The 24,171-nt window shown below is 40.8% G+C and overlaps 1 protein-coding gene across 1 annotated transcript; it reads left to right on the forward strand.

The window, feature by feature from the left end:
• Nucleotides 1-9,156: 9,156 nt before the first annotated feature.
• Nucleotides 9,157-21,918, forward strand: LOC139445384 (mesoderm-specific transcript homolog protein-like). The gene is made up of 12 exons (XM_071226524.1): nt 9,157-9,230; nt 9,780-9,945; nt 11,191-11,264; nt 12,783-12,860; nt 13,941-14,071; nt 14,569-14,636; nt 15,174-15,214; nt 16,614-16,684; nt 18,999-19,094; nt 19,498-19,577; nt 19,912-19,975; nt 20,601-21,918. Exons 2-12 carry the CDS (start codon nt 9,792-9,794, stop codon nt 20,737-20,739), a joined length of 996 nt encoding a protein of 331 aa, XP_071082625.1. The 5' UTR covers nt 9,157-9,230; nt 9,780-9,791; the 3' UTR covers nt 20,740-21,918.
• Nucleotides 21,919-24,171: the final 2,253 nt, after the last annotated feature.

The following is a 24,171-nucleotide window of genomic DNA, read 5'->3' on the forward strand; positions in this document are numbered from 1 at the left end:
AATGTTAAGACCTTCATAGTTTATTATCAATAACACAACGCTCATTCAATTTACGTTTAATATTCCTACTTGTACTCTATTTCCATCGAGTCTGGCGCTGAGTGGCATTGAATTGACTTATTTCATGCATGTTCAATATCAACCATCGATCATGTTTACAACTGGCGTTGTCACTAAACAGATTACTTCAGAAAACATTGTACTCGTTGACACGGAGTCTGTCTGATAAAATTATACGTTCGGTATTGTTTATGAGAGGCGCTACTTGCTGACATACAAAGAATACTTCAGCCAATTGTAAGTTCAATGCTTCCAGATACCTATTTTTTTTGGTCTAAAAATAAAATGTATAAAAATTAAATTTCATATATATTTCCTCAAAAGGTAGGAAAACGTAGGGCGAGAGGAATAGGGAAGTACACACAACATGTCTAGGTTGGATTGGCTGTTTAGTGCAAAACTAGATTCTTCCGATCTGTCACAATTCGCCATGATTCGTTGTGTTAAAGTAAATACTTCAACACCACGAATTATGACGACTTGCGACATGATGCGACAGGGTGAGTGAGTGAGTGAGTGAGTTGGGTTTAACGCCTCTTTGAACAGTATTCCAGTTATATCGCGGGAAGTGATGCGGGTCTCAGACGTTTACCACATCGGTGAAACCCACGAGCACGGGCATGGTGCTGACAAACCCAGACACATAATCGGGGAGAACCGGGATTCGAACCCACAATCATAAGTTTCTGGCGTGCCCAAGGGACGCAACTCTGCACAGTGAATCGCGGCGCCTCAGACGACTGGACCCCCCTTCCCCCCTGATGCGACAGGTGTCGCCTGGAATCTCAGCACTAATGACTGTCATACATGTCTCTTCCCCGACCCCTCTACACTTTCCGATATGTCGCAATTCGTTGCAGCTGTGATGTGAAGGTACCGTTAATTACTTCAACACAACGAATTCTGACAAACTGCGACATGTCGGAAAGTGTCGAGGGGGCAGAGGAAAGACATGTGTGACAGTCACTAGTCACTAGTCCACAATACTATATATAAGCTGACGTTGCACATCAAACATCGAGTGATTAACACGCAATTGCTGATCAACATATTTATTGAAAATCACTCAACGCCGCATTTGAACCGACCTCTTTGCACAGTACGAAGTCAATGTGTTGCCCTGGTCACCTTATTCGTCAGATTATAAATCCCATGGAACACTTCTCGGACGAACTGGTACAACGACCTAAACTATTACTTAGTAATCCAACTTCTAAATGTCTCTCAAAGAAGTTATCATCACTTGACCTCAGACAAACGGAACAGGCTCGGTTGGATGAATGGAATAACCTGCCTTTGAGGGATGACTGAACTTAACCAATCTTTATTACACTCTAGCAGAGCACTAGCAGCGAATGAGTGGTACAGTTCAATGGTTGATTATACAAAATGTATGTACATGAAAACATTATGTCAAAAATATATTTTCCGAGCAGTCAGACCATGCAGGAACAAAACACAGCAAACACACATTTATGAAATATTCTTTCCCGGTTTGAACTTTAGCATGATTATTTTACATAACTCAGATATATTTCTCAATGTTCCTATCTTCGGCTATTAAAACGTAAATTCGTTGTGTACGTTAGGTTTCATACGAAAAGATGACCGTTGTTTCCTCTCATTTTCAAATGAACAAATAGTGAAATTCGTCACACAATTGGCAAAGTGGGAATTTTCTTTCAGTTAATGGTATTTCCCTCCATCTTGACAAAAACGACATTGCGTCGATGAGACTTCTTTGTCGGTGTTGCATGCGACCAGCGACGGAGGGCACATACCGATGACAACATCACTGTGTGATTACTTTCTGGCACCTGGGCTTTGACCCCTGCATTTATCCATATGTTAGAAGTAGGGTCTTTGACGTCTGTGTTCCAGATCGGCTTCTCCTGTCCACTGACAACAACACTAGCTTCTACCGTATGAATAATTGAATAAACACTCTACTGTATTGTACATTTTCTCTCTGTGGACAAATAGTGATTCGGAAATTTGTTAACGCAGCATGTTCGTCAATATTGCAGCTACTGTGAAATCCTGGGTGGTCAGCTTTGCTGACTTGGTTGTTACATGTCATGTGTCCCAACTGCGTAGATCGATGCTCATGATGTCAATCATTGGAACGCCTGGTCCAGACTCGATTATTTACAGACCGCCGTCATATAGCTGGAATATTGCCGAGTGCGGCGTTAACAAACTAACATTGTTTTGGTAATAAGGTGAAACTTCTTTAACTCGAATTCTCAGAGCTTGATTTAATCATCTTCCAGAGGCAAAGGGGTTACCTGACTCTACAAGTCCAGTAGAAACTGGACTTTTGGAGTCAGTCAACTCCCTTGCCTCGGAGAGATGGATTGAATTTTAGACGGTATAACGTTATTGATGTCCTCATTTTGAAGCATTGCCTAAATTCGAAACTCTGCTTGTCTCAACCTTCGGATAGCCCGAATGTTGAGGGTGAACAGAACTGCCAGTTGTCAGGGTGATCCTGTACTGTGTACAGACACATCACAGTCTCGACGAGACCATTGTTTACTTACAGTTAACATTCTGTGTTTAGTCATTGTTCACAAATTTATGTTTAGTCATTGTCACGTTTGATTTATTATCGATAGCCTGACAACCAAAACATGACGACAAAACACAACCGGCATCAACAAACAACAGCGTGGTTATAATCAATACAAGACTAATGTATAGATAAGTGAATACTTCACAATTTTAACCCAAGGTGCTTCACACCCAAACTTGTGTCATGTATGCTTTAAAGTTATGACGTTAGTGTACATAATAAACATTCAAAAGGTGTTCAAAGTACAGCCATGCTTCAGAATTGACCGAAAGATGGTGTATTTTCATCTTACGTGGGCAGAGCTTTGGAGAAAGTTTAACGATTGACAATGTGTAAACTAGTGTTGGGATCGACAAGTGATCGTGCTCAGATCTGGATTGTCATTTCCCGAATGACCTGATACGTTGCCTCGGAGATCCCCGTTTTAATCGGGATATAGATTTACTTGTATTGTTGCACGTTGCATCAATGGCCAGTTCATTATAGAACGTACATAGAGCTATATGGCAATCTAGGCTGAATGTATGTACGAGGTGAGGTGAAATGGGGTTTACGTCGGGTTTAAAATAAGCGCCATGTGTGCGTGTGCGCGTGCGTGCGTGCGTGCGTGCGTGCGTGTGTGTATGTGTGTGCCTGCTTGTAATAGACCAAACAGACACAATGCCGAAATTTAACAAGGATACCCCATTCAGACCACTCCTTGTTTTATCCCCTTATGCCGAGCGCAAGGCAGGGAAACAAGTAGTACCATCTTTTAACGTCTTTTGGCATGACTCTGCCGGGGATCGAACCACCATCCTTCCGCCCTCCGGGCAGACGCTCTATCCACCCGTCCACGGAGGCGGTCTCTGTACGAATCCTGAAGATCAATGTATATATATTTATCTTGTAGAAATAAAACTTAAACTAGGCTATGCATATTGATCACGTATGCGCCATCCTGTAGCATACCCTGATATGTCATTCACTAAGCGATGGTTGCAATGGATCCTCTAAAAAACAAGGGCGTTTCCAATTACGTATGTTGGTCTTTGGTGAAATTCAACACGCATGTCTAGGCAGTGGCGCATAACGTACCCAAACAGCGTTCATCGATCATCTAAAGTTTGGATATAGTTGAGAACACGTTCTTTATTTTACTTACTTAAATGCTTGAATAAACATTTATTCATTTCAGAAGTTCCTAAGTTCCGATGCTAGGCTTGGCGTAAGAGGCCACTATGCTTGTCGTAAGAGGCGACTAACGGGATGGGGTGATCAGGCTCGCTGACTTGGTTGATGCATGTCATCGTATCCCAATTGTGTGGATCGATGCTCATGATGTCAATCACTGGATTGTCTGGTCCAGATTCGATTATTTACAGACCGCCGTCATATAGCTGGAATATTGCTGAGTGCGGCGTTAAACAACAAACAAGAACTTATTCGAGGCAGGAGTAGGTTTATGTTCATCTTCCCAAGGCAAGAGAGTTAACTGACTTTAAAAGTACAGTGTGGAAACGCAGTATTAACATTTTTGAATGCGACATATAGACAATTCAATTTGTCTGTAAATCATATCTTATATATTTTTTTTCATATTGTCAATGTATATAGGACAGTGTTACGTATGTGATACCGACTGTGCAGATTAAACATATCTCACATCACTGTGTAGATACAAAAAATACTGTCACATATAATAGAAGTTGTCCCTGCGATAAACTAGATATATAAATGAGGTCATCTATCTAGAACTACTTGTTATAATGAACTCTATATATCGATGCGTTGCATATTTGCTCGAAAACATATTGCCGGTATATCGATCCAAAATACATTAATTGTCCTGATGCGGGAGCGCTAATATGAATATAAACATGGCTGCAAATCATTTGTCACTATATGGGGCGTTTAACTGAGGAATTATATGCCTATACGTGATTTACATAAAGTTACTTTTGTTTGTTTGTGTGTGTGTGTGTGTGTGTGTGTGTGTGTGTGTGAGAGAGAGAGAGAGAGAGAGAGAGAGAGAGAATGTGTGTGTGTGTGTGTCTGTGTGTGTGTGAGAGAGAGAATGTGTGTGTGTGTGTGTGTGTGTGTGTGTGTGTACAAAATATGAATTACGCTCGCATTATACAATTTGCATTCCTAATATATACTGAGTCAAATTAAAAACTTTATATTTTTAAAAGTTATCCAATATATGATATACAACGGACAAATGTATCAGAGAAGGTAATTTTGAATCATTAATGTCCAAAGAAGGATTTTAATTAACGGTGGTAACCATAATTTGTTCCAAGCACCTACGGTATTCGGTAATAACATCAACAGTTTAAATCATAAGTCCCAAGCACGAGAATCTGATGGCACACAAGTTCAGTAGCCTGTATGGCCACCATGTGCGTTGACAACTACCACACAACGCCTCCGCATGGACCTTGTGATGCTTGTGAACACATGATTGGAAAGACGACGCCATTGTTGCTGCAAAATGGTGCCAAGATCTTGCAAATTCTGTGGTTGGTTCTGGAGAGTGCGCAGACTTCTGCCAAGAGCATCCCAGACGTGTTCGATGGGATTGAGGTCGGGAGACCTTGACGGCCAGTCCATGACGTTGATTCCCGCATTCTGAAGGAAATTCCTTGTCAAAATTGCTGTGTGGGGTCTGGCATTGTCATGTTGGGAGATCAAACCGGGTTCATGTGCTGCCATAAAAGGCAAAAGTTCTGGTGCCAGTACCTTGTCGCGGTAAGCAGCAGCGTTGAGGTTTCCACGGATGACAAGAAGCCTGTAACGTGCATTGCCACAGAAAGCACCCTACACCATGACACTTCCGCCTCGTAATCTGTCAGCTTCCTGTACATAACACTGGGCGTAACGTTCATGACGGCCTCCACACCATCAGCAAATCGAAGATTAAATCGGGAATCATCACTGAAGACGACTTGATTCCAATTCCTCTGAGTCCATCGTTAGTGTCGCTGTGCCCACAATTGACGTTGACGTCTGTGTAATTGAGTCAGAATCGCCCGCAGTATGGCCGTCGTGCTTGAGATGAGCAGTTATCAGACGGTTTCGAACAGTTTGCGCACTCAGTCTACCCCTAAACAGTTCATTTCTGGTTGATGTAGCCGTCAAATATCGGTTACGGAGGTGACGTAAGACAATCTGACGATCCTCTGCATTTGACGTCACACGTGGTCGACCTGGCCGAGGGCGATTAGCGGTGGTACCCGTTTGCTGTAGACGCGTCTGTAAATCATAAACAGTCCGTCGACTACAACCCATCGTCCTTGCGACTTCAGCTACGGACGTTCCCGTCTGCAACATGCCGATGGCACGTTCACTTTGCACATTTGAAAGACGTGGTATGTCAAATGGCCGTAAAGACTTTTGTTTTCTTGTGTTTTTCTATTTTTGTTAATAACTGCTAACAAGTATGGCTGAAAACACGTGCGGTATTATGGTCACGTGACCAGTTGCACGTGAAAAACACCCTTTGCCATTATAGTGCTGTGCACATGATTTTTATCGATTCACCTGCACAAAAACGGGTGTTATCTGAAAACAATACGTGGCCATTACTGTTTAAATACACAATAAGGGCCCACAATGATAACTGGTCAAAATGTTAAAATTTTAGGATTGTGAAGTTTTTAATTTGGTTCAGTATATTTACGTTATTTTCCATTTTCAATTAAATAGTGTTTGTTTTGTGTATTTCTACTGTTTGAATCTAGGTAGCAACGCCAATGTTTGATGGAGACACCTTTTGGTTCTCATTGTAATGACTATTTGAAGCGTTGTTCTCGGCAGACAATGCGGCGTTGATTACATCGCCTCTGGGCCCGGTCGTTCATTGAGGATTAGTTACCCAGCAATTCAACAACACCACAGAATCATAATCTGACTATAGTATTATCATAAACTAGACGCCATGTGCTTGTTGTTTTAAGCGTTTTGTATTCAAGGAGGAGGGAACTTATTCGGTGTTGTGAACAGAAACTGTGTATTTTAGCTATACTTTTGCAATACGGATGAGTCATTTGATAACACTCCTATACTTCTAATCATCATCATCATCATCATCATCATCATCATAATTCCCCGTGAATGTGTCTTCAGCAACCCATGCTTGTCGTAAGCGGCGACTAACGGAATCGAGATGTCAGACTTGTTGGATGAATGTCATCGTATCCCAATGGTGCAGATCAATGCTCACGATGTCAATCACTGGGTTGTCTAGTCCTGACGCGATTATTTACAGACCGCCGAGATAAAACTGGAATATTGCAGAATGCGGCGTTAAACAACAAACAACAAACTCGTCCTTATCGACATCGTACACACTACATCGAAGGGGGAGCGAGGAGCCACCCGGATCCCCCTCCCAACTCACGTTACGATTAATCTGTGGTTACTTTAACACGCGGAACCTATGAGGAGTCACAAATTGTCACAAATTGATTCACGCCGTTCACCAATACAAACACATATCCAATGCTACGCCGTTTGAAAAAGTTCCTGTCCCAGCATTAGTGTTTGAAAGCACAATGCTGGAAACCTTAATCTATATTAATACCCGGGAAAATGTTCAAACCGTTTGCAATGATGTGCATTATGCATAGGTTAGTGAACGAGTACCCGGTCTACTCTTCTAAAGAGTTTCATTTCAAAGATGAATGTTTCTAAGGTTACATTATCTCATAAAAGTCAATACTAGAAAGGGGGCACGGGTGGCCCAGTCGTCTAAGGCGCCGTGATTCGCTGTGCAGAGTTGCGTCCCTTGGGCACGCCAGAAACCTATGATTGTGAGTTCGAATCCCGGTTCGCCCCGAGTATGTTTCTAGATTTGTCAGCACCATACCATTGCTCGTGGGTTTCACCGAAGTGGTAAACGTCTGAGACCTGCATCATTCGGGATTTCCTCCCACATTAAGCTGACATGCCGTAATATAACTGGAATACTTTTAAAATCGACGTTAAACCCAACTCACTTATTCACGCACAATAATAGAAACATTTGAGGTTATGTCGTTACCAAGTGCTCTTTAATGCATTATTAAATCACTATAACAGTTACACACAGTGTTGGAGTAGTTTGGCTAAATGCGGAATATCACGATTCAAGTAACGGTTGTGTGGTGATTATAATGCGAACCGCTGTTACAACGATATTTACTGCATTTATTTCCTTCGCGCTAGGTAACAATACACACGGTATAGGTTACCTTCATTCCGACAATGCTTCTTTGTTTTCAAATAAAAAGGTGGGCCTGATACAGGTTGTCCCAGCGTCGATTCCGGTTTAAACAGGTCCCCAGCAACCTAAGCCGGTCGCTAGGGGCTACTTAATGGATCGGGTGGTCAGGCTCGGTGACTTGTGGATTAGGTGTCCGCCTCGTATACCCCGACGACGTTCATGGGTCGTTCCTCACGATATCAATCACTGGATTATCTGGTCCAGAGATTTTTTTTAAGTGAATGATTTCTTCAAAACAATGCCCAAAATGAATAGATTGTTGGCAGTGGCGAAAACAGTGAATGGTTTGATAGAATTTTAATTTTTTTTAAATGACAACTGTGCCTTTGTGAAAAGATGAACCGTACAAAACATCAACCACTTTTGAGATTATAATCTTTGTGAACCCGGTTGTCGGCGTGGTCAACGCTTTAACCACCAGACTACCCCGCCGCCCCTTATAATGAAGAGGTGTTATGTTTCTGAAATATTCTAACCGTTTCCTTATCAACATGACAAAAATCATTGATATCATATCGACAACTTTCTTTTTTAAGTTTTCTCCGCCTTCATCGCATAAAAATAATCATGCATGAATACAACTGATTCGCAATTTGTTCTTTCGATTTCAAACGTTAGTATTCTACGCGTGAAAAATGAAGGTTCGTGTCTTTTTACTATCCAATATGATATCTAACGATCGGGATGTCTGAGAGGCATATACAATTTTATTATTTCAATTAGAACTTCGGTGTTATGCAAGCGCGCACTGATTGTGCGAAGATGCCAAATGCAGCGTGACGTCATCCATTGTTCATGACGTCGCAAACGATTATTATGTTACGTGTTCCTCAATGGAATTCTGGAGCAAATGTCTCAAGTTGACACAAGGAAACCCACCTTTTTCTACAAAATTATGTGCACCGTCTACTTGTCTGAAACGCGTTTAGTGAGTTGGTTCAACTTATGCTGGATTACCAGCGGTACCTCTGCCACAGGCCAGCGCCATATTACGATTATACACTCCATTCAACAAATTACACACTCAACACATTCGTTAACAACGCGTTCGTTTACAGACACAGAAGACTTTTGGTCATGTTATATGCAATTTATCCGGTAGCAGTTGCGTTATGCACAGGAGTCCGTATCTAAAAATAGACGCCCTCATGCATATTCATGACCCTTCGGGCTCGCGTGTGGAGATTTTCATGAATATGCATGAGGGCGTCTATTTTTAGATACGACGCTTGTGCGTTATGCAAAGTCATGTTTACACCAGATAATGCTAAGTCATCACTTGTGCGGACCTCCATATGAGCTCAAAGCTCTGTGAACATCTTCAGCGGACGTGCAGGACCAGTGCTTGTGAGACTTTCATTTCATTGCAAATCACATTTAACATAACGTTCTATCGTGTATATTTTCCATTAGTAATTCAGAAACATAAAACTGTATTACATACTATGCTTGTAAAATATTTTTGATGATGTTTCCAAATGACAACCAATAGAAACACATTTTTTGGATATGTGTCTGGTTACTAAGTAAGTGACAGGTCGTCCACAATCTCATATGGATCCGTGAAGATCCAGGAATAGGTCTTCAGCAACCCATGCTTGCTGTAAAAGGCGACTATGCTTGTCGTGAGAGGCTTAACGGGATCGGGTGGTCAGGCTCGCTGACTTGGTTGATGCATGTCATTGTATCCCAATTACGTAGATCGATGCTCATGATGTCAAACACTGGATTGTCTAGTCCAGATTCGATTATTTACAAACATTATTTACGATCATTTACATACATTTACCGTCATATAGCCGGGATATTGCTGAGATCGGCGTTAAACAACAAACAAACAAACAAACAAACAATGTCATGAAGCTCAAACGATAATCGCAGTTTCTGTTGCAACAGGAATTCTCAACGATGGTGTTGGTGTTGCAAGTTGCTGTGGTGGTGTTGGGTGTTGCCATTGCAGTGTTCCTATTCTACCCCCCACCTCCGTTTTCTCAAAGACTGTTGTCATGGAAACAGAGAGGCAAACTATACAAACATTATGACCTGGAGGTATTCTATATTGGTAATGATGTCTTTATGCTAAATAAAAAGATCAAACTTTAATCAGATCTCACCTTTAGCATTAGATATTTGATTGGTCAGGTATGTAGACAATGTAGATATTCTGTTTCCCTCCCCAGATGAGGCACAGTCCATCACCTGTATAGATCCAAATGTATATAATGTAGACATTCTGTCTCCCTACCAAGATGAGGCAGTCAGTGCATCTACTGTATAGATCCCAGTGTATACAATGTAGACATTCTGTTTCCTCCCTAGATGAGGCAGGCAGTCCATCTCCTGTATAGATCCTAGTGTATACAATGTGGACATTCTGTTTCCATCCCCAGATGAGGCAGTCAGTGCATCTCCTGTATAGATCCCAGTGTATACAATGTAGACATTCTGTTTCCTCCCTAGATGAGGCAGTCAGTGCATCTCCTGTTTAGATCCCAGTGTATACAATGTAGACATTCTGTTTCCTCCCTAGATGAGGCAGTCAGTGCATCTCCTGTATAGATCCCAGTGTATACAATGTAGACATTCTGTTTCCTCCCTAGATGAGGCAGTCAGTGCATCTACTGTATAGATCCCAGTGTATACAATGTAGACATTCTGTTTCCTCCCTAGATGAGGCAGTCAGTGCATCTCCTGTATAGATCCTAGTGTATACAATGTAGACATTCTGTTTCCCTCCCCAGATCAGACAGTCAGTCCATCTCCTGTATAGATCCCAGTATATATAATGTAGACATTCTGTTTCCCTCCCCAGGGGAGGCAGTCAGTCCATCTCCTGTATAGATCCCAGTGTATACAATGTACACATTCTGTTTCCCTCCCCAGATCAGACAGTCAGTGCATCCCCTGTATAGATCCCAGTGTATACAATGTACACATTCTGTTTCCCTCCCCAGATGATGCAGTCAGTCCATCTCCTGTATAGATCCCAGTGTATACAATGTACACATTCTGTTTCCCTCCCCAGATGAGGCAGTCAGTGCATCTACTGTATAGATCCCAGTGTATACAATGTAGACATTCTGTTTCCCTCCCCATTGAGGCAGTCAGTGCATCTCCTGTATAGATCCTAGTGTATACAATGTAGACATTCTGTTTCCTAACTAGATGAGGCAGTCAGTGCATCTTCTGTATAGATACCAGTGTATACAATGTAGACATTCTGTTTCCCTCCCCAGATGAGGCAGTCAGTGCATCTCCTGTATAGATCCCAGGGTATACAATGTAGACATTCTGTTTCCCTCCCCAGATGAGGCAGGCAGTGGGAAAGGAACTGTCTTCTGTCTACATGGTTTCCCAACTTCCAGCTATGACTGGATCAAGGTAAGATTGTTCTGAAATAACATGAGGGAGGGAGCAGTAAAGTATGATTATTAATGATACCTTTGGCAGCATAAATATTCAAAAACACAATTTTAAGAAACGTATAATAGTCTTGGTTCTCAAGCACCGCCCGCATCATCATAAAGTCCACCGCACGTTTCGTTTTTATTTCCAACAAAAAACAAAAGAACAAAACAAATAAATCTTCAAATAATCGGCGTAACCAAGACACGACAACAGCGGTTTCGCCGAAAGTATTGTAAACAAAATATGGTTCCATACTAGCCATAGCATTGAATTTCCCTGCCAAGAACCAAAATGATCCACCTTCTCTGTGACCTTGGAGCACCAGGATGTGAAAGATTTGTCCTTATATCCTTATATATCCAGTAACGGCGTTGAAGGAATACCTGAAGGACTGTTCCTGCCGTTCTCGAGTATCATTAAGATACAAGTATCCCAAATACCTCATCCTTATAGTTATTGATGAGAGTGTTGGAGGCCTACCAGGCCTGTTGGATTGCAGCTGACAGAAGACTACACATCAACTGCTCCGTCAACGACATCTTGAAATATTGCAGTTGGCAGACAGATTCCACCTTGGGGATCTGTTGGTAGCAACTCGCCAGTCCTAGAAAACAGCATTAACATCACCTCTAGCCTGTTCGCGTAGGTCGCTGGTTTGACAGAAGTTCTCACACAGACTTTCGTTCCTCGTAAAGGCTAAGAGTAGCTTCCTGTCAGGTTTCGGCAGCAATTGTAGGCATAATGGCTTGCACCCTACTGCTGTTTCCTAGCAGATACCACATAATCTCCTTACATGTCCTATAGAAGCAACCCAATGGGCATCTACTGTATAGATCCAAGTATATATGATGTAGACATTCTGTTTCCTTCCCCAGGGGAGGCAGACAGTCCATCTCCTGGATAGATCCCAGTGTATGCAATGTAGACATTCTGTTTCCCTCCCCAGATCAGACAGTCAGTACATCTCCTGTATAGATCCCAGTGTATACAATGTACACATTCTGTTTCCCTCCCCAGGGGAGGCGGACAGTCCATCTCCTGGATAGTTCCCAGTGTATACAATGTAGACATTCTGTTTCTCTCCCTAGATGATGCAGTCAGTCCATCTCTTGGATTCGTGCTTCAACATTGAAATAAGAGTAGTTATTGGTTAATGGATGGATTTGAAAGTTGTGTTGATGTTGAAATGTCAACATTGAATCAACATCAGATGTCAATGCTGAAACAATGTTGATACAATATTTTTCAACGTAGCAACCTCAGATCAACCAAATTCAACATTGAAACAATGGCATGTGCTTTCTGGAAGGAGACGTATCAAGGGCAAGTAACTCTTAACTGGTGACAGTCATCCAGATTGCGTTTATGCAGTTTTCACTCTGTTATGAATATCAAAGGCAAGAAGGAAATTGCATACTGTTGTAAAATGATTTTTAAAAATTTATCACATGATATATGAAATATTAAAGTTTCTGTAAACATACATTTCAGATTATGCCATACCTGAAGGATCAGTTTGCTCGTGTTGTCCTTGTGGACTTCCCAGGCATGGGCTTCAGTGAGAAACCGGTGAGTTGACACCTCATCCTGCTGCTAATTAGACTGTGAAATTGTATCTGAGAACTGCTCCACTGTTACAAGTCAATCTACTGTTTTCTAATACATACATCAACTCAACTTTCACATGGAGTTCAATGCCAATTTTTCACCGGCCTCTTCAAGCTCTCTCAAGAGTACATATTAAGGAATATTTTTAAATTGTTAATACGATTTATAAATCCATTTATGTTCATGTATACCAGATATTTGGATTGATAATGTTTTCTGTCAAATTTACTGCCTTTGTCGCTGAAGATATTTTTAGCCATTTTTATAGGGCCTCTTTTCGCTAACAGATTTTTTTCAAAGCCTTCGGTGGTCAAACAATAATCTGTAGTTGTCATCAGGGACAGCTGATTGGATCAGGTGGTTACGTGACTTGGTTGATTGCAAGTCACTGTATACATGATGCAAGGAGCAATGCTCATGATGTCAGTCACTGGATTGTCTGGTCGATTATTTACGCACTGGCATTAAATCTCATGCAAACAAACAGCAGTCCAAATAGATGTAGAAATTAAAAAAAAAGTAAACCTGTTGATAAGTGATAGTCTCATCGTTTCATGTTGTGATGTTGTTTTTCGGTTACTATAATTAGACTGGAGTGAGTGAGTTTGGTTTAACGTCACTTTTAACGGTATTCCTGTTAAATCACGGCGTGTCAGCTTAATGTGGGAGGAAAGCCCGAAGTGATGCAGGTCTCAGACGTTTACCACTTTGGTGATACCCACAAGCACGGGTATGGCGCTGACAAACCTAGAAACACAATCGGAGCGAACCGGGATTCGAACCCACAATCATAGGTTGTTCAAGGGACGTACCCAGGGGACGCAACTCTGCACAGCGAATCACGGCGCCTTTGACGACTTGGCCATCCGTGCCCCCATTAACAGACTGGAAAGAAGACTGAAAATATTTGGTAAATTTCAGTTTTGGGAAGGCATGTCCAAGTAATTGAAGTACATAAAGACATGCCATATACACGACTTGATGATGCTAAGATCAGTTCAGTCTTCTTGATGTTATCACTTCTCGTGTTTCTTTCCACAGGGAGACTACAACTATTCGGTATTTGATCATGCAGACGTGGTAGAAGGGCTGGCACAATCCTTGGCAATTTCCTCCACACACATCCTGGCACATGACCTTGGCGACACGATAGCACTGGAGCTTGTTGCAAGGTGATTTAACTTTCACAAGGTACAAGTTGACATGAAAACCAAGTTGCACAAAACAAAACCAGGTTACCCCCTGGTCTCATCAATTTATCACAGTTTAAACATAGGCTGGTCATCTGCCATCGTTGACGCACTGCTGTAAAACGTCATAGCCACATGTGCACATAATCGTAAGGTACCCATAGTTTAAAGACATCGAGCCCAAGTATGGAAAAGTTGTTTGGTAAGAATGTATTGCCAATTTTGGTGTTGCCGATTTGTATGTTGCCATTCTTTGGTAGAGTGAGTGAGTATGGTTTTACGCTGCTTTTAGCAATATTCCAGCAATATCACTGCTTGGGACACCAGACATGTGGAAGAAAGAGTACAATAAGGGTGAGAAAGGATAGAGTCAATATTTATTTTCAGTGCAGTTATATGCAGGACATTAGTCTCTGAAGAGCTCCTTGGCCTAGGTAAATGTGTCTGGCATGTTTAAATGTGTCCTTGTTGGTCTCTAGATACAAGGAAAGACTGGAGAGATCGGAGACAGGGCTGGTCCTGACATCATTATGTTTGACCAATGCTGGTGAGAAGGGTTTATGTGAATGTTTCCATAATATTTATGAAAGTATTAATGTTTAATATGTTGAAAAAGGGGTTACGCACATCCCTGCACCCCGACATATTTATCCATTATGGGGTTGGTTGATTGTCAGTGATTTGGTGCTGACGGTCGTGTATTGGAAGTAATTTAATTACATTGTTTTAAGATAACTATAAAATACCATCAACAAGTAATTGGAACATTTTTTACGCCTTATAGAGATCAGTTTAACATTTAGGATACTAATCCATTTCTTTGTGCATTTGTACATATGTTTTTTTATTTGTATGCGATACACTTAAAGATAGGGGAATGCAGAGTTGTTGTACATTGATATGACGTTAATTACTTAAATGTAAAGTATTACAGCTAGCTTGCAACATTAGCTGGTATCAATGCCGTCGTTAAAGTTTGATAAGTTTATTTGGACTTCATCTGTTGATCTTTGTGTCCAGACCTTGAACATTGTCTGATATGTAGGAGAGTTGTTTAGATGTATGTGAACATGTTGTGTTCCAGGACTCTTCCCAGGGAAATTCTATCCACGACTAGTTCAGAGGGTCTGTATCTGCTGAGGTTGTAATACAGTACATATCTCAATTGTAAGGTTGTAATATGATGCATATCTCAACAGTAAGGTTGTAATACAATGCATATCTCAGTAGTAAGGTTGTAATACAATACGTGTACATATCTCAATAGTAAGGTTGTAATACAAAATAAATCTCATTAGTAAGGTTGTAATACGCTACATATCTCAATAGTAAGGATGTAATACAATTCATATCTCAATAGTAAGGTTGTAATATGATGCATATCTCAACAGTAAGGTTGTAATACAATGCATATCTCAGTAGTAAGGTTGTAATACAAAATATATCTCAATAGTAAGGTTGTAATACGCTGCATATCTCAATTGTAAAGATGGAATACAAAATATATCTCAATAGTAAGGTTGTAATACGTTGCATATCTCAATAGTAAGGATGTAATACAATTCATATCTCAGTAGTAAGGTTGTAATACTATAAATATCTCAGTAGTAAGGTTGTAATACAATAAATATCTCAAAAGGTTGTAATACGCTGCATATTTCAATAGTAAGGATGTAATACAATACATATCTCAATAGTAAGGTTGTAATACTATACATATCTCAGTAGTAAGGTTGTAATACAATACATATCTCAAAAGGTTGTAATACGCTGCATATCTCAATAGTAAGGATGTAATACAATACAATGTCTTAATAGTAAGGTACCAGTGAAGTTCAAGGTTAGAATAGGTCTTCAGCAACCATTACTTGCCATAAAAAGCTTGTCGTAAGAGGCGACTAACGGGATCGGGTGGTCAGGCTCGCTGACTTGGTTGATGCATTTCCTCGATTCCAATTGGGTAGATCGATGGTCATGATGTCAGTCACTGGATTGTCTGGTCCACATCTCGAAAGGTCACCATAATAGATATAACTTCATGGTGAGGTCACCATACAATACATATCTCAATAGTACGGTTGTGTACTCAATGTGTTCCGTGCATGTATATCCTAATCTGCCCACGTAGTGCATCACTTGCTTACAATTGAATTTACACTTGAAACATGGCTACATTTGTAACAAAGACGTTAATCCTCCTTACTGTCACATATCCAACTTGAGAAGTGTGAAACTGTTCTGAGTGAGTGAGTATTGTTTTACGCCGCTTTTAGCAATATTCCAGCAATATCACGGCGGGGGATACCAGTAATGAGCTTCACACATTGTACCTGGGAAAAAGACCCGGGTCTTCGGCGTGACGAGCAAACGCTTTAACCACTAGGCTACCCGACCGCCTCGAAACTGTTCTGTATGTTGACGGACACAGGGTGGTGTTTATGCTCTGTCAGTAGCACACGTCAAATCAAGTAATTTAATCTCTTCTTGTTAGTAGCCGCAGTGTAGGACTCTTTTGTTGTTGTAGGTTTTTCTGATTCCGGTTATTGGCAGAATCGCAGCAAGATTTTCGTTTTTCTGGCTCTTCAGAAACGGAGGGTAAGTGATTGAGTGAATGTAAAGTGATACTGTTGGCAGCAACATTACAGCAATATTACAGCAGCTGGCTACATAAAATCGGCCCAAAACCAATCCAATTAAAATCAGATCGTAGTTCTCGCTACCGCTAAACAAATATCTGAGGACATCCCATTACGGGTCACGTCCGGCCGACCTTTGCCGAACTCTGACCGACCAATGGAATGACTAACAAGAAGTCGACAATAGCCATTCAGGAGGCAGCTTAGTCGAGTTTTATGGCACGAGTTTCAAACTGGTGCCTACTCTTCGAAATATGTTTTGACATATACTCGATTAAAAAAATATAAACTGAACAAAAGAACATTCTGGAATGGCTAATAGATGGTCCAGATTGTATGAATACAGACATATAGTCCATAACTGTCGTTCGGAATACCCTGTGTGGTTGTACCATGGGGATTCCAGGTTAGAATAGGTCCCCTTCAACCTATGCTGGTCGTACCGTAGGATCCAGGTTAGAATAGGTCTCCATCAACCTATGCTGGTCGTACCATAGGGATTCCAGGTTAGAATAGGTCTCCATCAACCTGTTCTGGGCGTACCATGGTGATTCCAGGTTAGAATAGGTCTCCATCAACCTATGCTGGTTGTACCGTGGGGATTCCAGGTTAGAAGAGGTCTCCATCAACCTATGCTGGTTGTACCGTGGAGATTCCAGGTTAGAATAGGTCTCCATCAACCTATGCTAGTTGTACCATGGTGATTCCAGGTTAGAATAGGTCCCCATCAACCTATGCTGGTTGTACCATGGTGATTCCAGGTTAGAATAGGTCCCCATCAACCTATGCTAGTTGTACCATGGTGATTCCAGGTTAGAATAGGTCCCCATCAACCTATGCTGGTCGTACCATAGGGATTCCAGGTTAGAATAGGGCTCCATCAACCTATGCTGGTCGTACCGTAGGATCCAGGTTAGAATAGGTCTCCATCAACCTATGCTGGTCGTACCATAGGGATTCCAGGTTAGAATAGGTCTCCATCAACCTGTTCTGGGCGTACCATAGTGATTCCAGGTTAGAATAGGTCTCCATCAACCTATGCTGGTTGTACCGTGGGGATTCCAGGTTAGAAGAGGTCCCCATCAACCTATGCTGGTCGTACCATAGGGATTCCAGGTTAGAATAGGGCTCCATCAACCTATGCTGGTCGTACCATAGGGATTCCAGGTTAGAATAGGGCTCCATCAACCTATGCTGGTTGTACCGTAGGATCCAGGTTAGAATAGGTCTCCATCAACCTGTTCTGGGCGTACCATGGTGATTCCAGGTTAGAATAGGTCTCCATCAACCTATGCTGGTTGTACCGTGGGGATTCCAGGTTAGAAGAGGTCTCCATCAACCTATGCTGGTTGTACCATAGGGATTCCAGGTTAGAATAGGTCCCCATCAACCTATGCTGGTCGTACCATAGGGATTCCAGGTTAGAATAGGGCTCCATCAACCTATGCTGGTTGTACCGTAGGATCCAGGTTAGAATAGGTCTCCATCAACCTATGCTGGTTGTACTATGGGGATTCCAGGTTAGAATAGGTCTCCATCAACCTATGCTGGTTATACCATGGTGATTCAAGGTTAGAATAGGGCTCCATCAACCTATGCTGGTCGTACCATAGGGATTCCAGATTAGAATAGGGCTCCATCAACCTATGCTGGTTGTACCGTAGGATCCAGGTTAGAATAGGTCCCCATCAACCTGTGCTGGTTGTACCATGGGGATTCCAGGTTAGAATAGGTCTCCATCAACCTATGCTGGTTGTAATGGCATGGGGATTCCAGGTTAGAATAGGTCTCCATCAACCTATGCAGGTCGTACCGTAGGATTCCATGTTAGAATAGGTCCCCTTCAACCTATGCTGGTCGTACCGTAGGATCCAGGTTAGAATAGGTCTCCATCAACCTATGCCGGTCGTACCGTAGGATTCCAGGTAAGAATCTAGGTCGTAGGAGGCAACCAAATGGATCAGCTAGTCAGGCTTGATGGCTTGATTGACAGCATGTCATAGCACCCCAAGGGCATGGATCATTGTCTGCTGAAGACTCTTTTATTCACAGGCAATTGTCAAATAGCTGGAATATTGCTGAGTGCAGCGTTAAACAAACCAACTGAAATATATCAATTTGGTGCCTTAAAGATTTGGATAAAAACGACTTGAATGTATACTGAGATTCTGCGTTAATCATTCATTAACAATTTGTACTTATAACCCCAATTTAGTCAAATAAATACAAAATGTTTAAGTGTTAATTATCACAAGATACATTTTGATATTTAGATTCGGAGAAGTATTTGGTACCAAGCCGACGTATGAAGACTTTGAGGATTTCTACGCTGCTATCAGATACCGAGATGGGAATAATGCTCTACCAGGGTATGTATGATTGGACTTTTGAAGTCAGTTACCTCACTTGCCTCGGGAAGATGTGTGGACTGATGTCCTCACAACACATATATAGATGAAACACTGAGAGCCCAGTATTACTTCATGTCAACTGAGACTTGTAACTTTCAGAAGTTCAACTTTCAAAATACAGAGAGAGAACCTTTCTAGTCAGCGGGGAGACTCGTAATCCAGCCCCATTCTCGGACAACTAACAAAATACCTCCATCGTAATTTTTAGCTCCTCCCACTGAAATGAGTCATAACTCTTAGTCTCGTTGTCTGTTTGTCTCAACAAATACTAATTTACACTTTGTCAGCCTCTTAAGATTCACCTGAAGTTGAGGAGGCGACGTACAAAGCCAAGGGAGATAACTCCATGTTGTTGTTTCAGTGTTCTTCACTTTATCAAGGAGAGATATGAAAATGAAGACAGATGGGTTCATGGCAGTCTGAAAGCATCCCCTATTCCAGGTACAGTCAGTAAAAAAATGTGAACCAAGATTCTTTCAAATTAACTTGATTCATTTTATCACTTGGTTTACGAATTTTTGTTTAAAAAAACTTGAAGTGATTTCAAGTAAACAGTTTCAATCGAATGAAAAAACATGTAAGAAAACCAAAAAGCAAAAGTTTTTTAAAATTTTTATTACAAAGTGAAAAGGTTATCTCAACTTTATGGACCCACTTCATAATGAATTTAATCTCTGACGTTAGTTGAAACGGACATGATGGCAAGACAATAAGTCATATATTCAGCAGTTTTGTTTGGTGTGGCACAGTGCATCATGACATAATGATGTTTCAGTGCTGATGGTGTATGGGCCTGCTGACCCAGTCAATCCCTCCTCGGTATTTCCAGATCAATTCAGGTCAGATAAAGAAATGCTTTTACTCTCGTAATTTGTCAGAGTAGAAAGACGTTTATTCTTAAAGGGCACAGAAATCAAGATCTGGTACTCCACTTTAGAAGAAAGTTTTGTTACAATTGAAGAAAATGATAATATTCCTCTGTGAATGTGGCCGATTATTGACCGAAAAGTTGCGCTCGTCAACCACTGGTATGACTGGCCCAAGCTCAATTATTTAGAGGCCTACATGAAATAGCTATCATATTGTCCGCAATGACAGCTGTGTAAAACCTTCTAGCGCCCCTTCTAGGCAGCTTGGGTTGTATACTTCCCAGGGAGTTGAGAATGATAACTGGACTGCAAATCGATCCACTGGTCGGGGAACAAATAAAACCACATTTGAGCAGATACTAGTATCTGGATACCTGCAATATATAAATGTATAATATAATAATAATAACTATCAACCACTTGTGTGTCTGGCCCAAGCTCAATTATTTAGAGGCCTGCATGAAATAGCTGTAATATTGACCACTGTGGCATAAAAACTGTTCACACCCAGTCTCTATGTAAACATGCATGTGGCAATTTATGTCCAAGAAGATGACCTACTAATTTCCTCAATTGATTGTTGTATTTATTCCAGGAAAATCGTACCTCAACACAAGCTGGTTGTCCTAGACAAAAGCATCGGCCATTTCCCAATGTGGGAGGACCCGGACAATACTGGAAGGAGTTATATAGAGTTTATTAGGGGGCTTAAGTCCAACAAGCCCAAACACTGAGGGTTTATATAATAATTCATTTGACAAACATTAAAAAGATTCCCCTTTTCTTGCAAAATATATGTCAATGTCATTAAAATCATGTCTTATGATCACTCTGATTCAAAACCCTGTCTGTCAAGATCCGAGAGGTATACACTTGAGGGGTGTTTGGCAATAAAATGGGTGTCCTGGTGTGGCCATGGAACAAACAGCAAATAAAATAACATGCATGTTATTGGTGTTGAAACTGATTGAGTGCAGTTAATCTTACATGGAATGTCCAAACATTGATTGTGTCTTCCAGACAGGAAATATCAGTTATTATATAAGTTATTTAGTTTCGATCATTTCAACCATACGCTTTTACATCAGATGGCACTTGCAGTGGGTATTATGCGCGTCCATTTATGATTTTGTTGCATATAATATGTATGTAAAGCCTCCAGGTACTTCCATCTTCCCCATGCAAGGGGTTGAGCTGGCTGTAAAAGTCACCCTTGCTGAACTGGTCTGGAGTTATGGCGTTAAATTTTGGCTGGAATTACGAGTCTATGTGTAGTCCAATCAAATTTGCATACCGAAACCAACATCCGGTTCCTAAACAACATGACACCTGTCGTGCAGTTTTTAGTCGATTGCAGGATTTTCAGAGCATTTTTACACACAGCTTGGCGTCAAGGCATGTTCAAAATCTCTCCATGTTTTGTATTCAAGGTGCTCAAGTGTTTTGATGCACATCGCAGAGAGAACTATTTTATTACAATAAAGGTATTGATTGTCGTTTAGATCGTCTTGACTTGGTAGAACCATTTTGTTTGAAGCAAATGCAAGTGATATGAGACATGGAATCGGATTGGTCAATAAGAGGGACGTAACTTACAATAGCCACTGGTGGCGCTACGATCGAGACACTAAATACCAGCCTTGTTCGGCAAGGGTCGAAACTGGACTTAGATAATCTATTTTGGTTTCTATATTTCAGCATGAGTATGCCACTCAGGATACAAAGGCAAGATGTATTTCGGCTTAAGAAAGGGGAATATATGGTAAATAGTGCTTCATCGTTTCCCAAGTGCCTTGTTGCTCAGTGCTCTGTTTACTCAAATGAAGGGTTAGCTCCCTTGGATCACAATTGATTTATGCTTCTCTTCGATACCAACAGTTTGTGAATCGTTCAGTTGTCATGGTGGCATGTGACAACTACATCATTGAAAGAGGATAGCAATGAGTTTTCCAGTTGAACTTTGTTATCTGAATTGGTAGATTTCTGTGATTGTTTTGGATGAACCAAAGACGTATATACGTCCGTGGATGAACTCAACTTGCTTATTTTGTTGTTTGTAATGAGTTGCAAAGTATTTCGTTTTGTTGTAATTCCCGACATACATTTACATATGAGCCTTAATTGCTCCCTTATTAAATAATCAGATTTACAATGATTGTTTTATATTTTTTATGTTTACATAAACAAGAATAAATCATTTGATATTTTAGCACATTTGGGCGTTATGTTTTTGGTTTTCAACAGATACTGTGCTGATATCCGTACAGTTTATATCTTAGGTTAGACATGATATACTTACGCATTTTGACAGTGAAAAATTGGTCGGTAGGTCTAAAAAATTGTTTTAAAAAAGTCATCGTACAGGTGTGTGTTTTTTTTATCATTGTTAAGTTGGATTTGGATGGTTCGGTGAAAATAAATTTGTTGCCTGGTTTGGATCTAAAATCTTACTATTCAGTGCCTTTTGGTTTTATTGATTGATTGGTCTGATGGTTTTAACGTTTATTTTTTACTTGTTATGAAGATTTATATTGTTGGAAAATAACTGTTTTTGTAAATAAAATTATTGTTATTGTCAAAGCGTTTTTTATTGTCTTTGCCTTCGGCTGTATTAAGAAAAAACCTTGTCATTCTGAATTTATTTTTTCTGGATCTTTGAATTTTAGGGTTGATGCATCTGTAAAACCGGGCAAAAAAGTAAATCTTTAGTTTTGTCTGTAGCTTCTCTTCATGAAAGTGTGTGAGTCAACGAGCTTGATTTAATTTGATTTGATTTATAGTTTGTGATACAGTGGACAGTGTTCTCATGTAATATGCCAATCCAATAAACCTCGTTTCAGAATCTTATGAATATGCAACTGAGGTCACCTTCTTTTAACCTCCATACATTGATTCAATGTCTGCCTGTTCATTAAATAAACGTTCCCATTAAGTTTGAATAGGGGTTTCCCTCAAAGTGAGTTATTATGTAGACAAACTAGGGGACAACAAATCATGAGGCGCAATATGATATATGTGATGGTTCACTCAAACACTGCCTTTACTTCACTGAGCGAATAATTGTGAGAATGACTTTATATGATAAAGAGATTATTGTCCTCATGTGTTTCCATATCATAAATATCAAATATAAGGAATAACAAATATGCCTTGCATAATACAATTTTTATTCCCAGTGTTATCTATGGCAGGAAAACGCACTCAGCTATAATCCATCTCTATCACTGCGAGTCAGTTTAATATAGGAGGAAGGTTAACTGCTACAATTAAGACATCCTACAAAAGGTGGGTGAGGGGAAATAGTGTTTATCATTGCATTCAAGGTTATTGCACTCACACAGTGATGTGCGTGTGTCTTTGTGTCTGTGTCTGCTGATACTAGTCCGGAATAATGCAGGTTTTAACATGGGTACTTCCCTCAGACACAGTATACTGACTCTGAGCCAACCACTCCTTGTTTTATCGCGTAAATGCTGAGCACCAGGCAGGGTAACAACAAGTACCACCTACAGTCTTTTGGTATGACTCAGCAACTCTGCACAGTTAAAAGCGTGAGGCTGACAAGATGCTGTTGCTATCAACTAGTTTGTGGTTAGGTTCATACGCAATTAGACTTAGCATTTTGTTAAAATAGTGAGTGAGTGAGTGAGTTTGATTTTACGCCGCTTTTAGCAATATTCCAGCAATATCACGGCGGGGGACAACACAAATGGGATTCACACATTGTAACCATGTCGGGAATCGAACCCGGGTCTTCGGCGTGACGAGCGAACGCTTTAACCACTAGGCTACCCGACCGCCCCTTTTCTTAAAATAAGAACCGGTACATGGTTAGGCATATCGTATGATCAGATGTAATTTCGTGATGCATTGTTACGTAGGTGAATAGTGACACTGCTATCACCCCTGAAGATCCGGGGTAGAATAGGTCTTCAGCAACCCATGCTTGTCGTAAGGGCTCAGTCACACATTCAGGATTTTTACTGCCGTCCTTAATAGGACCATTCCCGATTAATATTTGTCAAAAGTCTGATCAAGATCCTTTGATTCGTTGCGGGAAATTAACAAATTTGTAAAAACATTTATCTAATCACGACAACAATCAGATATTGTTCAGGAAGCGTCCCGATACAGCCGTTTCCAGTCGAATTCGTCCCGATTCTCCC

The sequence above is a fragment of the Haliotis cracherodii genome, unplaced genomic scaffold (genome assembly GCF_022045235.1).
Source record: "Haliotis cracherodii isolate W230 unplaced genomic scaffold, xgHalCrac1.p SCAF_6, whole genome shotgun sequence".
Taxonomy (NCBI): Eukaryota; Metazoa; Mollusca; class Gastropoda; order Lepetellida; family Haliotidae; genus Haliotis; species Haliotis cracherodii.